This window comes from Micropterus dolomieu, linkage group LG20, assembly GCF_021292245.1.
Source record: "Micropterus dolomieu isolate WLL.071019.BEF.003 ecotype Adirondacks linkage group LG20, ASM2129224v1, whole genome shotgun sequence".
In the NCBI taxonomy this organism is placed as follows: Eukaryota; Metazoa; Chordata; class Actinopteri; order Centrarchiformes; family Centrarchidae; genus Micropterus; species Micropterus dolomieu.
Window position 1 is genome coordinate 5,959,008 of NC_060169.1, and position 14,485 is coordinate 5,973,492.

Genomic DNA, 14,485 nt, shown 5'->3' on the forward strand with positions numbered 1-14,485 from the left:
TAAAGAAGAAAAGATTAGTAATAAAGGACAAAACTAAGATTGTCAATAGACCAGGGATAAAGAGAGAGTTCAAAAAAGCAAGACACCCTGAGGCTGAGAGAACGCAAGAAAGAAAGAGGAAGAGAGACAAACAGCAAAAGAAAGAAAGAAAAAACAAGGAGACTGAAAATAAGAGAGAGAGAGAGAGAAAAAGACTCGATGTCACACTGCTGAACTCATAATGAACAAGGTGATGGATGAAGTGAGTGAAAGTATAGTATAGTTGGTCAGAAAGCAGTCGAGCTGAATATATTCAATAAATGATAAATGAGCCTTTTGTCCTACATCTGAACCTGCATCATATTGGCCGCTGTACCCACCTGGGCTCTCCAGACCGGTGGATACAACCTCCTCCACGTTGGAGCCATTGAGGTTGGCCTTCATGATGCGGTCCAGTGTCACGTCCGACCAGAAGACCAGCTCAAGGCTGTGGTGGAAGTCCAGGGCGATGGCGTTCTCCAGGTTGTTAAGCAGCAGGGTGTACTCAGAGCGATGCGGCAAAACCTGACGGATATCAATACGGTTGGCGAAAAGCAGAACCGGCTCCGGACCTGAAGGAGGACGGAAAGACAGACAGGGGTGGAGATGATGTCAATTAAAGTGGAAAGGTAAGCAGCGAGAGGCCAAACATGAAGTGAAAGTTGGACAGAAACAAAAGAGGAAAGAGACAAAGACGTGTGAGTTAGGACTGATGGTCACTTCTAATAACAGCGAGCATTAATCTCACTGGAGGTAAAGGTCTGGGTCCTGGCAGCTGCCTGACAGACTGTCCTGACCTGGGTTTAACTCTGGTCTGCAGCAGATTGATGGGCTGCTGTACCAAGCCTGCATTCTACCTTTGCTGCATATCTAAATCTAGTCCAGACCCTTCGAATGAGCCAACCTCATTCTGAGTCCAAGACCCCGGGGCAGAGGAATGGATACAGTTACTGGTGAATCAAGTATAAACACTATGCAACCATGTTTTTATTGAAGGTCAAACCCCGGTGACTCTCGGCGGTCATATGTCAAGGTTGAAATAAAGTACAGTGGTCTTCACCCAGAGCTTTGCAGCTGCGCTTGTCAGGACGGAGCTCGTAGCCCTGCACGCACCAGCACTGGAACCCCCCCTCCGCGTTGGTACAGCCCTGGCTGCAGTAGCCTTCTTCAGCACACTCGTCTACATCTGGAATGGACCACAGAGGAAGAAGACAAAAGGAGAGGGACAGAGAGATGTTGGTGTCTAACTCCTACAAGGTTACCAATGAATTCAAGACACAAAGCAAAGTTTGCAGAGGTGGCCGGAAGGTAAAAAACTCATTCACACTTTTGGAACACATTCACAACCAACTTCTTGTTACTCCCCTTAAATTTTAAACTAATGTCTTGACCCTGCAAACATCCTCGGAATCTGTAAACAAATATCAAGTAGGTTTGATTATGTCTCCAGACAGTTTCAAAATTCTGGCAGTAAAACCTTCGTGGCAGAAATCCCAGATTCAGATCCACACCAAATTCTAGTGAATAATTTGTCTGCTTACAGCTAAACTTTGCATGAAGTTCTAGGATAATTTGTTCGTACTTTTTGGAAATATCCTTCTGACATCAAGACTGACTGATTAACACGCGTGAACCCATAAACTCTGCAGCAATGAACATCGATGCCTGGGCTTATTTAAGAAGTTAAAGAAATTATCAGTAAGATATATAGATTACATTTTTTTATATTTTTTTCCCCCAAACTTCATTATTTTAACCTCTTCCTTTGCAATATGTCACTGCCAAAATGCTTCCTGATTAGTTTTTAAGTTTAATTTTTTTCCCCATAGGAGTTGGGGAAAACAGATTTTAGGTATGTTGCTTAGTTTTGACTTCATTTTCCTAGACAACTTTGATTCACTTGTTATCTTGGCTTGGACTCTCTTCGACATCCAATCTAAACTTATCTTCTTCACATGTTATGTTGCCCACTTCCTCAACTTTGGGTCATAAAAGAAGTGAACACGAAATCACCCAAGTGGCAGGAATGAGTAGCACTGCAGCACCACCAGGAGAACCATTTTATAAAACTGTCAGATTTAGGAGTCAGTGAAGTTATCTCATGTACCACAAGGTAGCAACTGAACAATCACCAAACTGCAGAGGTCGTAAATATTAACAACCTCGGTCTATTCACTCACTTTCAATGCTGATTGTGCACACACACACACACACACACACACACACACACACAAACAGACGTACCTTGGCAGGCTTTACCATCGTCCATCAGTCGGTACCCAGTGTGACAGGTGCACTGGACCAGTCCTCTGACCATCTGACACTTCTGGGAGCAGCCTCCGTTATTCTGGTTACAGTTGCCCTCGCTGGAGCGTGGCCCTGCACACCGCACAGAAACATTACAGCAGGATGATTCACTATAACTACAACCACACACTGTTAAAAGTATCTGACTCATCTGGTGTTGAGCCTTGAAATATTTTCAGCCCACAAGCAGCGAGGCCTGAGGATAGTGATGTTGGTCAATATGATCCAGGCTATGAAATCTCAACAAATACAGTCCAGATTGCCAGTAAAATTTCTTTGACTGGCCATGGTACACACTCTGTGGTTCTAAATGATTTAGGTGACAGGCTAATCTTTCCTCTCTGGCAACCATTAAGCCTTAAACTCCGCTTGACAAACATTTTCATGCCCCTCATAAGACGAACCCTAATATTGTTGGTGATTCCTTGCAAGCCAAAAATTCCACTTGCACACAAGAAATATTAAAATCTAACGTGTAAAGGAATTTACTGAACACATTTATGAATTGCCTTTTAGAACACCCTCACGTTTGAATTACACACAATTATTACTATAATTTTATTGCAATAAAATAATCCACTTTGAATAAAACTCCCTTGTAAGTGTTCAGTGTAAAGGATCTATGTAATAATGGGAGTTATTACACTTACTCTTTCATTACATTTGACAGCGTGAAAAGATTACTTAGGCTAATGTCAAGTTGATATGGCAAGTTTCTAAAGCCGTGTCAAATTTGAAACTAAACTGTAATTACTAACCAAATGACACCCAATGACTGTTAATGAATCTCAATTAACAGTCATTAAGTTTTACACGCATGTCAGTCTTCATAACTGAAAGTGTGACTTCAGATTCTGTGCATGCCTTACATTTAGCCTTTTTTCCCCCTCAAACACTTAACGTTTAGTCTTGACACAGCAGTACAGATGCTGAGATGGCGTACGAACTCACGGCAGTCATGGTGTGGGTGTTCGTCAGTCCCGTCCCCGCAGTCGTTGACCTCATTACACACTTTCCTCTGACCGATACAGCGACCATTCCCACATTGGAACTGATCGGAAGCACATGGAGGACTCTCTGTGGGGAGATACGATGATAAATCCCGTGAGACAACAAAGATCTGTCAACCAACAGAGATCAGTGTAATGAAGAACACTGATGTGTTAGGAATGTTTTTAGCTAATCCAGAGAATTCAATGCCCATTGAGTTATTTTATCCAAAAGTTGGCATGAGAGTCATTGTCAGTGGGGGTCCCTGGCCTTGTTGATGAGGCCATCTGCAGATAGGAAGAAACGGTTTCTGTGGCGTTCATTCAGAGAATAGTAAGAACTGGTCCAACATCCTGTCTGAATCACTTGTCTCCACACTCTCTTCCTTTATTGTCCCATACACAGATAGCATTATTACAGCAATAACTCTCCCACTTTGCCCTCCACTTACCAAATTGTTGTTACTCATATATGACGCTTTACAAAATAATCAAGTTTTAGCTTTAAGTAGATCGCCAACATTTATTAAGAGAGTGAAAGTGTTCAATTTTTGATTTTCCATTGACCTCTCTCATCACCTGAGGCCATCACTACATATAACTGTTGATTACAGCTTATTTGGAAGTCTCAGATCTTCCAGTGTACAAATGATGCAAAATGCATTTTGATTTGATGCAACTGTGCAGCCATAAAAATCAAGTACTTGAATATGTCATTACATTTGAATTTAGTGCTGCAACAAGCAAATTCGGAAAGACATTTCACAAAAAAACAGACAAAAAAGATGTTGAAATTGTTGTACGGAGTGGATACACATGTCTTAACTTTGAAGCTGGGAGGTTAAAGGGAATTTCAGGGTTTAAGAGGTTCATGCAAAGTGATCTGGAACTCCTTTTACCATCATGGCTCAGATTATAGGTGGATAGTTTCCAAAAATAAAGTGAAATCTTCATCTTTTCGTCATCTTTTCTCTGCTGGCTGTTCATTGTCCATTTCATCACAATATGCAGGCCAGTTTCTGTGGTTTGTCCACAGATTGGTCTTTCCACCAGTGAAGGAACTGTCAAACTGATCAGTCTATTGTTTCAATGCAACTGTGTTTCTCAACAAAAAGTAGAGGAGGTGATGTTCTGAGCTGTTGTCATGACTACGATTGAAGCTCCAGTTATATTTAGCTTCTGAAACTAAGCCAACAGCCACGGCCTTACCAGTTTTCTCACAGCCCTCTTCGTCACTGCGGTCGGAGCAGTCGGCCTCGCCATCACATCTCCATGACAACCGTACACAGCGTCCAGTTCCACAGCGGAACTGGTCAGCTGTGCACATGGACGTGGCTGCCGGGGACACGCACACACAAAAACACAATATTTATTCATTCATTCTTCGATCAGGTGATTTGAGATCTGAGATTGAGTCTGAGTGGTTGCCTTTTTTTTTTCAATGACAAGCATTATGTTAGACAAAAAGACTGAAATTGACAGTCAAAGAAATAAGTATTGAAACAGTAAACATACATATTTTTAAATACATGATCCTATATAGAGAACTATAATGAGATTTGTTCAGTAATAAAAGCAGTTACTCACTGCAGTTCTTTTCGTCTGACTGGTCATCGCAGTCAAATTCGCCGTCACACCTCCAGCCGGCGTTGATGCACATCCCGCTGCTGCACATGAATTCAACTGATCTGCAGGGCTGGTGGGAAGCTACACACACACACACACACACACACGAAAATGACATCAGAAACATGACAGTCAACACAGCAGTAATTTAACCACCAAAATCTTTATAACTTAAATCTGTAGTATATTCTGAAGTTCATGTTTTCCACTTGGGCTTAGTGTTAAATGAAAAAGTTTTTTTTTTTTCTGTGTTTAATATGATGTCAAAAATGCCAAATATTATCTGCATGTAAAATGTGATGATTTGCTGGTTGTTGGTTTTATATTATTGTAAATTGAGTACTTTTTTTTGGAGTGTTGGTCAAACAAAGTGTGATGGGTATTTTTCACTATTTTCCGACTTTTGCAGACTTAACAATTAACTGAAAAATAATTCAGAGATTAATTGATGATGAATACAATCATTAGTTGCAACCCTGCTGATAGTTATTTACATTTTTACACACTGAAATGCGGGAAAGTAAGCTAACTTTGAGGTTAAGAGTAGTATCCATAATAATATCCATCTATCCATCAATCTCCATCTTTTTCAGAAAATCCTTTAGGCATGCAGGATTCAACTGGGTTTTCCACAAGCCTGTTTGCAAAGATAGTGTTTTATACCAGTGATATTTCCGTGTTCTCATGAACATTAATTGTTTCTGTTTATTTTAGCTGCCTTCTGATCATCTCTGACTAGACATCATAGCTGTCCCACCTTTAATTCTTCCATCAGATCTCTACATGTGATCAGATCAAAGTGAAGCTCAAACTGGCAGCACATGAGGATGGCGGTGGACAAGAAGATTAAAGCCGAATCAAACATAAGCATCTTAAACCCAGAGTGTGTGTGTGAGCTTGTATCTGTGTATGTCTTTGACATGTTTCCTCCTAACAGCGAGAGTCGGCTCCCATCAAAGCTATAGTGGGCGTGAGATAAGGGAGGAACAAAATGACAAGCAATGGAATGCAAGGAAGAAAGGTAAAAAAAATCCCCATGCAGGCTTATCAGCTGGGCGAGAGAAGAGAGAGATGATCAAAACAGCAGGTGGCTCTCCCACAGAGAGAGAGAGAGAGAGAGAGACTTATAGGCCACAAGAATCAGCGTGGGACGCTGACGAACACACTGACGTCCACACACACTCAAATGATTCATCCACCTATTATCTTGCTCCCTCTCTATCTCACACACACACACAATGCTCTTTCATCTGCTCAGCTATGAAGCTGAAAGCAGTATCAGTGTTCACAAGCGGTAACGAAGCATGCAAGTGTGAGTGTTTTTGGATGTCTCTGTGTCTGTGCATTCACATGGGGGGGGGGGGGCTACTTCTCTAACAAAGCGCCCTTCATGTGTCTGGAGAGTAGATGCCAAGGAATGCTGTCTGAATATGGGCTGTCTTATGTATGACTCTGAGGAATCTCTCTCTCTCTCTCTCTAAAGTCATTGCTTTCTAAAAAATAAGACTTTTTAAGAACATTTTTATGTATTTGAGTTTATTCTTAATTCTGTATCAGTTAAGATTTTTCAAAGACCCATTCAAAATATTTGCTAACCTTTATCTGTGCTGCAGTGTTTTTAGTTTAGAGTTTTCACTGCAGTTATTTTAAGTATTTCTAAAATGTACAGAGCATATCTCCGGTCTCTTTTTCTACTTTTTGAAAGCTTTGATGTCAGGTCAACTCTCCCCAAAAAATGTTTAACACCTCAGAAGCGAGGCAACAATTAAAAAACCTGGATGTGGGAGGAGATGGGAAAAAAAAAACAAACAGAGCAGCACAGTCTACTAACATGACTAAACGATGTAACAAAACCTTGAAGCTGTGCGTTTCGCACTGCAGATAAACACATCAAAAAGGGAGAAACCACTGTGTATGAGTGTGTGAGAGAGAGAACGATATAGTGGGTGGTTATAGACATTGAGCGAATGAAAAGGACATGTGAGAAATCAGAGACGAGAGAACGAGGGGGGAGATGTTGAGAGATTTGTCAGCAGCAGGCAGCGTCTCTGGAGTGAGGATAGCGAAACATGATAGTCTGTGCTAATCAGGACCATGGCTTCACTCTGTGTGTGTGCGTGTGTGTGTGTGAGATACGGTCACAGAAAAGATCTGACAGAAGGAGGGTTTTCCAGTTCTGACAGATGCTGTGGAGCAGCGGCCTGCAAACAGCAGCTGTTCTTAACTCAACCTGACTGTTTAAACAAAGTCGACACTAAACGTTTCACACTACAGTGTATTTTTGTGTAGTTGAACCTTGGACACCGGAGCACCTAAAACCTTGACCTAAAATCTTTTGTATTTCTGTATAATATTACATATTTATGACTAAAAGTTAGTTATAAAGAACGTTTAAACCTCAAAAACTCTTCTTTTTTTCTTTCCTGTTTTAGAATATCTTTTGTTTTTGGGATTCTTGGCCAGACAAAACAAGCAATTTTGAACTTGACACGGCCATTTTTCGTCACTTTCTGACATATCGCAGACAAATAAACAATAAATCAGTGATCATGATCATTTAAGTGTCAGTGTTTTTAGTCAGTGTGTCCACTTTGGGACGGATTCAGTAGGGGCAACAACAAAAAAAAAATGAATGCTTAAACTTAAGATTTCCTTCTCAGATGAGCCTTTAAACGCTTTTAAACTCCAGTTGAACCAGTGTAGAAAGCTGCAGGACAGGAGGATGGCTCGCTACGCTCACATTTGCAGCAATGCCATCAGGGTACATGGAGGGTCAAGCAGAGAAGAAGGGATGATGTCTGCCAGAGGGATGCTAATGGCATTACAGAGGACTATCTCCCAAAGGAGCTTCATCTTCTTCTATTCCACAAGATGCTGTTAAGTGAGAGCCAGGAGCACTGCCTCATAAAAATTGTGTGTTTATCTGTGCATGTGTGTGTAAGCAGATAAAAGCAGCTCACTGTGAGCTTTACATCAGCAGGACAGAATCAGGATCAATCACTCCACTGAATAATGTGATTTGTTTTGTTACTGGACTCACCAAGCTTGGATTTCAGATTTTCAAAGTGAGGACGTTTTTAAGTTATACAATTTTGCCAAATCTTTACTTCTCGCAAGAGTTAGTCTAAAGATGGAGATTGCATTTAGGATTAAGTTTGACTAAGTAAAAGGTCCTGCCATGTGTAATTAGAGCTATGATGATGTAAAGTTAGTGTTGGGTCTTTACATGTTAAAAGTGTGTTTGCATGTGAGTGATGGAGAGCTTACAGCAGTCTGACTCATCCGACCAGTCTCCACAGTCGTCGTCTCCGTCACAGTGGTAGATGTCCAGAATACAGCGGCCATATGCACACTGGAACTCCTCCACGCTGCAGGTGGCTGGCATCACATCTGAGGCTGCACAGACACACACAGACGCACAGATGTGTTTAATAGACGCTGATGCTGGAAAAGATGGTGCAGCAGTTGGCTGTCTGAGAGACTTTGAAGCTTCTCTGCTGAGTCTGTCAGAAACTATACGTGAAATGAAAGACAAGCTCAACTCTCTATTAAGACAGCGAACATGTTTACATGCTCTGCAGTATCAGTTTACTGCTGTAAGATCTTAGTTAACATGCAGCTGGCCACCAAATGTCTTCCCTACTTGCAGCCATAGTTTGAATCATGATGCTGCAGTCTGAAGAGTTTTTGATCGGAGTCTGGCTGAGGTCGTAAATAGAGAACAGACTTTCTTGTGAGGCAGCAGATACTTTGCCCTGTTTGAAATGTACAAATAACATACTGTTCAGATGCAAAAACAGATTTATTTGGAATAATTTATTTAAATTTTTGGAATTTAGTCTGACTTGGACTGTTGCTATGAGTAATAGCTTTTCTGTTCATCCTGCCAGTCTGCTGCCACAGAGATATGTTCCCTGTTTGAAGTCTTTGTCATACACTTGCTCTCAAATAAAACCCTCATTAGAAACGGAGTTAAAAATAATAAAAAATGTTAACTGGGATTCTCTTACCTAGATTTGGGGAAGTGGGTTTGTCATTTACAACACCCCTAAAGACCACGTAAACTGACAGGTTTGTCATGACCAACAGCTTTTGGTGGATTCGTTTTAGCCGTAGCCAAAACACGCTATACACTCACAATAAATTATAAAATAACACTTCTGTGTTGAAGCCCCTGCTGAAAATGGCTCTCTAGATAAAGACACACCACACTCTTTATGTTATCAAAACAATGTTTTGTGGGAAATGGAAATGTATTGTCGTCTCTTTATGTTGTGGTATGACTTGAGGTTGACATTTTTTTTGAGTTAATAAAGTGTGGAGAAAGACATTGAGCCAGTTGATTAAACCATTCTTTTAGGCCTTCAGCATTCATCACACACACACACACGTAACTTACGGCAGTTTTCCTCGTCTGATGCGTCCTTACAGTCTGTGTCTCCATCACAGTACCAGTGCTCGGCAATACAACTGCCATCTGTGCAGCGGAACTCCTTGTCCGAACATTTACGCATGTCTGGCATGGAAAAAAACAAACAAACTCACAAGTCATATTTAGAAGATAGGATGAATGAATATGTGCTTGCATGCTGGAGTTCATGTGTGTGTGTGTGTGTGTGTGCGTGCGTGCGGGCAGGTGTGTATACCCACCACACTGTTCATCACTGTTGTCCCCACAATCGTTGTCGCCGTCGCAGTGCCAGAGGCTGCGAATACAGTAGCCATTTTGGCAGTGAAACTCATCCTCCTCGCACTCCCTGGGAGCTGCAGAGAGAAAAAAAGGGAGTGGTTTCAGAGGACAAATAATGAGGATACAACAAAAGCAAAGAGCAGATACTGTACAAGAATTACATAAGAGGCAGCCAACCCTGAGCTCTGCTGACATATCCGCAGCTGCACTGTCACCAGGGAAAGTGACCTTTTATGTGACGCTCAGAAAAAAAGAGCTTTGAGGCTTTTCTCTCCGTAAACAAGCTGAACTCTCCTGAGGCTGCTGTTCTAGAGCTCAAAGACTCTTATACTGAATATCGTGTGGTTCGATCTCAGCACAACGGACGTCTGATCGACAGCTACTGCAACACAGTGAGGTGGAAGGCTGAATAAAGTCATACTGAGCGTGTGTGTGGCAGTCTTCAAGGTAACTGATCAGCGTGAAAACATTTGGTATAATAATGCCTTTATTTATACAGCACTTTTCCAAGACATGCTTAACAAAAACACATGAAACCAAACCACCTCAATGGGTGGCTGTAAAAAATGAGGCGATTCGTCTCTCAGGATGAACAAAGGCTGTGGTCATTTCTTGTACATGAGAGGTCCAATGCGGCATAGTTACTAAATAAACATTTGGTTTAGAGGCCCACTACATCTTGGTAACAACGCCGCCAACAGTGACAAGCTTTCATGGTGGAAAAAGTTATTAAAAAGTCCACTGAAATATCATAAACCACAATTCAAGCAAAATTCTTATTTCCATCTGTATGCTCAGTATACTTAACCAAAATTAATTTCAATCGTCAACCCTGTTGCCCTGAAAATAAGGCTGTGGTCCTATTAGTCAGAAGTAGTTTATAGTTCAACTGAAAAGGTGTCAGAATGCTTCAACCTTAGTGCTTATCAGATGGTTGAAGAGCGTCCGAAACCCCTCCCTCCACACCTTTCTGACGTCAGAATGATTTCCTCGACGGGGTTGTGTATGAAGATTGAGTTTTGCATTTAGCTGTAATTTGTCAAAGATATGGTTGTCTGAAAAATTGGAAATGTAAAAAGCATGTAAAAGTATTCTTTTGCTTTGCACAAGTTAGATGTTGTTTTTTTTTTAGTTGAATGTCCCACCATCGGTTGATTCTGGTACATGACCGTGAACATTAAAACCTGCTGTAAGAATCATGCATAGGAGGAACACCTTTTATCGCACAATTCAGTCCACCGTACTTTGACACTATACAGTACATGTGCATTTACGTGTATAAGGTGCAGCATATAATCAATAAGCTCAGTAAAAAAGCTGATTTCTCAATGAATCCCCAATTTCATTAAGGGTTTGTTTGTTGATAGGTATTCGATTTTCAATTTTGGGATTTGACTATTTGTTTTGTTTCCCGACATCCTCCTCACAGCAGTGAACATAACGTTGCACCTCACATCAAAGGAAAAACAAAATGCCGAAGACCTTAGCAGTGTGGGAGCTCTTGAAATTGAGTGATGACAATGGCAGTGTGGCAATTATGGGGTTTATCAATTTTACAATTGCTATATTTCCGTACAGATCAAATAGCCTACATTTTTAACTTAAATCGGTAAACTGTGGGATACAACAAATAAACAACAACATAACAAACGCATTTAAATAATTGTATTGGTCCTATTGTAGAAGAAGAACATTTAATAGGCTATCCTAGAAGTTAAAAGTGAATTTTGCATAATAACGTGTTGTTTTAGTTACGTTATACTGGAAATAGCGCTCTGCTCTCCCTGGAGCTAAACTATTCCCGGACTCTGTTCTGCACTTGCTCGGCTCAGCTTGACTCTCAGCTTGACTCTGGACTCTCAGCTAAGGTTCCCCCCCCTGCTCTGCACAGCAGTCCCCAACCCGGTTCCACACACATCTAGTCTTCCACTCTGCCTCGCTCTTCCCCGGCTCAATATCAAATCCTTTCAACCTTTGCAATAAATATTCCTCTTTCATCCAACTCTTCCCTCTCTTATTCCTGCGCTTGGGTCTACTAGTCCAGCCGTAACAAAGTTAAAAACAAAGTTTTGGTTAACAACATGTTGTTATTAGCCTTCACTATGGGAATAAAGAAACGAAGTGCTCTGTCTTTCTCTCTCACCCACACAGAAGCAGGCAGATTTACACACTCATGACCGCCGTTATCTCTCCCCCATCTGAATCTGCCTCTCTCAAGTCACTGCCAGAACTTCTTGGGCATTCATCCTTCTTCTTCTCCAATCTATCTATTATCATATCCATCAATCAAATATATAGCTCTAGCTTGTGATATGACAGCCTGCTTATCAACAGACGTCCCCCTAGTTTGCCCCCCCCGCAGAAGCTTCGATTATTCTGTTGTCAATCACTACCAAAGTTTCTTTAAATGTCAACGCAGTTTAAATCTGCCAAACCTGAGCTCCAACAACCTGTTTTATGTCTTAATTAAACATACTGGCTGCTGTATGTTAGGAAATGTTCTTTGACAAGACAGTTAACCTTGAGACTGGAGATAAAAGACACATTTGAGAGAGGGCCCTACCTCCAGTGAACTTTCAGCACTGTGACATTGACAGTGTTTCAGTTTAAAACCCCTTCATTTATCCATACAACTCTTCCACCTTGCTTCTTTAATCACCCTTTCATTGATAAAAGACTGAATAGATTTTCAAAACACCGGCTTCTACTGTACCACCGCAATCGATGACAAAGCCCAGCCATGCTCGCCTGGGGCCGAGTAAACACGTTCGTCAAGGAGAACCAATGACGGATGGCCTCTGGCAGGAGGTAATCTATAATTTATCACTGCGGTGTGTGAGTGTTAGACAGCTAAGACAAACAGAGAGAGATAAAGAGAGACAAGAAAGATGCTCACAGAATAGTGGGACAGACAAAAAAGAAGATGAAGCTCGTCTTTGTTTCATTGTAATTTGTTATGTTTTTCTCAGGTGTGTTGCAGCATCACAGTATGAGTCAAGGCTCCTGGAGACACACTACACTTCTGATTTGAGTGAAATGACATGAGGCCCCAGAGCCTGTGTGTGTGTGTGTGTGTGTGTGTGTGTGTGTGTGTGTGTGTGTGTGTGTGTGTGCGCGCGCACGCGCATGGTTGACCTTTGTGGATATTTCTGCATGCACATGAAAACACTTTAACTAGCAAAGGAGATGAATTAATAATGGTTCTACTCTGTATACATAAGACATTATATAATGACTAAAGAGAAAAAAAAATCAAGGTTGCATTACAAAATAATTTATTATATGTATGATGTGAACAGTGAACAGTAGTATCTCAGTAGCTCAAAAGGAATTTCCAGAATAGTCTTATTACTAAGTATGCTTGTATGCAATACTATGTGTTTATGAAAACACACAAATCCTTTGTCTTTTTTAAATTCCACTGTTTGCATATTGGCAGTTTTCTTGAAAGTAGTTCATTTAAAATAAATGATCTGCACTTCCCCACCACCAGTGTTTGTAAATATACATGTAGGCACAGAATTTGTGTGGCTAGATACCACGAAGGGAAAGAGAGAAAATGCATTTTTTTCAGTTTACGGCCCCTTTAAGATTTCAACATTTAGATTTTGAGGTTGATAACAAAATCAATGCTTAAGAGTTGAATAATAAAATATTGGTTTATTTCTTTTCCATGTAAACCCATAACATATATTTTTTTCAAGATTGCTTAAATTTGGTTTGATATTGCAATTTCCTGTTACTAATCGGCCAACATACGGCATAAAGCGATACGATGTAACTGTGATAAGAAGCCAGAAGACCCTCCTTCCCCCCAAAAAGAAAAGATACAAATGCAAATACACTCATTTAATGTATTATTTAACTTGTAAGAAAATAATTGATTCTCTTACTCTCCCATGCTCTCTCTCCCCTCCCATCAGTGAGGTAAACAGAGGGAGGTTGGAGGTCAACAAGCCCTCAAGATGCTCATCATTCATACAGCAGCCAAATGTGAAAGGGCAAAGGGCAAAGGGTGCTGGCAGTCATCACCAGCCTCCCTGCATGCGTGTGCGCGAGGTGAAACAGTGTTTTGTCATAATTTTCTTTTCTGTGAAATGTCATTTTAACAAGTTTTCAGAATATCTCATGGCAACACACACACACACACACACACACACACACACACACACACACACCGAGACACACCTCAGTCTCTGTGTTTGTCTGATATCTCAACAACTGCTTCAGTTCCAGCCGAGCGTGGAGGATTGTCTCCTCGTCTCTAAATAATGAAATAAAACCACTGCATCGCGGGAGAAACAAAATATATAGGGAGGTGAAAGACAGACCAGGGTGGAAAAATGGAGAGAAAGAAAGAAGCATGAAATAATAAGTAGTTTGGGGAACAGGAGAGGGAGGGAAATTTACTGGGCATGAAGATGAAAAATTCATAGCCGGCTCGCAGCAGACAGACCCCCCATCAGGAAGTGATTCAGTGTCTGGCTGCTGATACAGTATGTGGGTCAACAGAGGAGAAGAAATCACTAGAAGACAGACGGAAAGGAAAAATCATTCAGAAGAGAAGGCGCTAACCTGTACCTGCTGTACACACAACACAACAAGAGGTATTATTGAAAACAATCACTGTGGAGATTGGGTGTATATGCCACTAATTAGTACTATAATCCACAATAGTATCTTCAAATTTTCAGGCCCAGTACCACTGTTGTTTAACTGATCTGTCAGTTTGTCAGTCCAAATATCTCAACAAACACTCAATGGATTAAAAATGAACAACACTTCATGACCAGATCTCTGAAAAATGAATGACCAAATTCCTCTCAGCATGCTAACTGCTCGCATGTAAATACAC

General features: G+C 41.0%; 1 protein-coding gene across 3 annotated transcripts in view; it reads right to left on the minus strand.

Moving 5' to 3' along the window:
• The window catches only part of lrp4 (low density lipoprotein receptor-related protein 4), a 128,665-nt gene that overhangs the window by 26,318 nt on the left and 87,862 nt on the right, over nucleotides 1-14,485 (minus strand). For all 3 annotated transcript variants that reach the window (XM_046032355.1, XM_046032353.1, XM_046032356.1), the window contains 9 exons: nucleotides 9,591-9,704; nucleotides 9,340-9,456; nucleotides 8,208-8,336; nucleotides 4,902-5,021; nucleotides 4,524-4,649; nucleotides 3,277-3,402; nucleotides 2,263-2,397; nucleotides 1,079-1,204; nucleotides 360-590 (listed from right to left, as the gene is read on the minus strand). In XM_046032355.1, coding sequence (XP_045888311.1) covers nucleotides 360-590; nucleotides 1,079-1,204; nucleotides 2,263-2,397; nucleotides 3,277-3,402; nucleotides 4,524-4,649; nucleotides 4,902-5,021; nucleotides 8,208-8,336; nucleotides 9,340-9,456; nucleotides 9,591-9,704 — 1,224 coding nt within the window. The remainder of the gene's footprint in view (nucleotides 1-359; nucleotides 591-1,078; nucleotides 1,205-2,262; nucleotides 2,398-3,276; nucleotides 3,403-4,523; nucleotides 4,650-4,901; nucleotides 5,022-8,207; nucleotides 8,337-9,339; nucleotides 9,457-9,590; nucleotides 9,705-14,485) is intronic.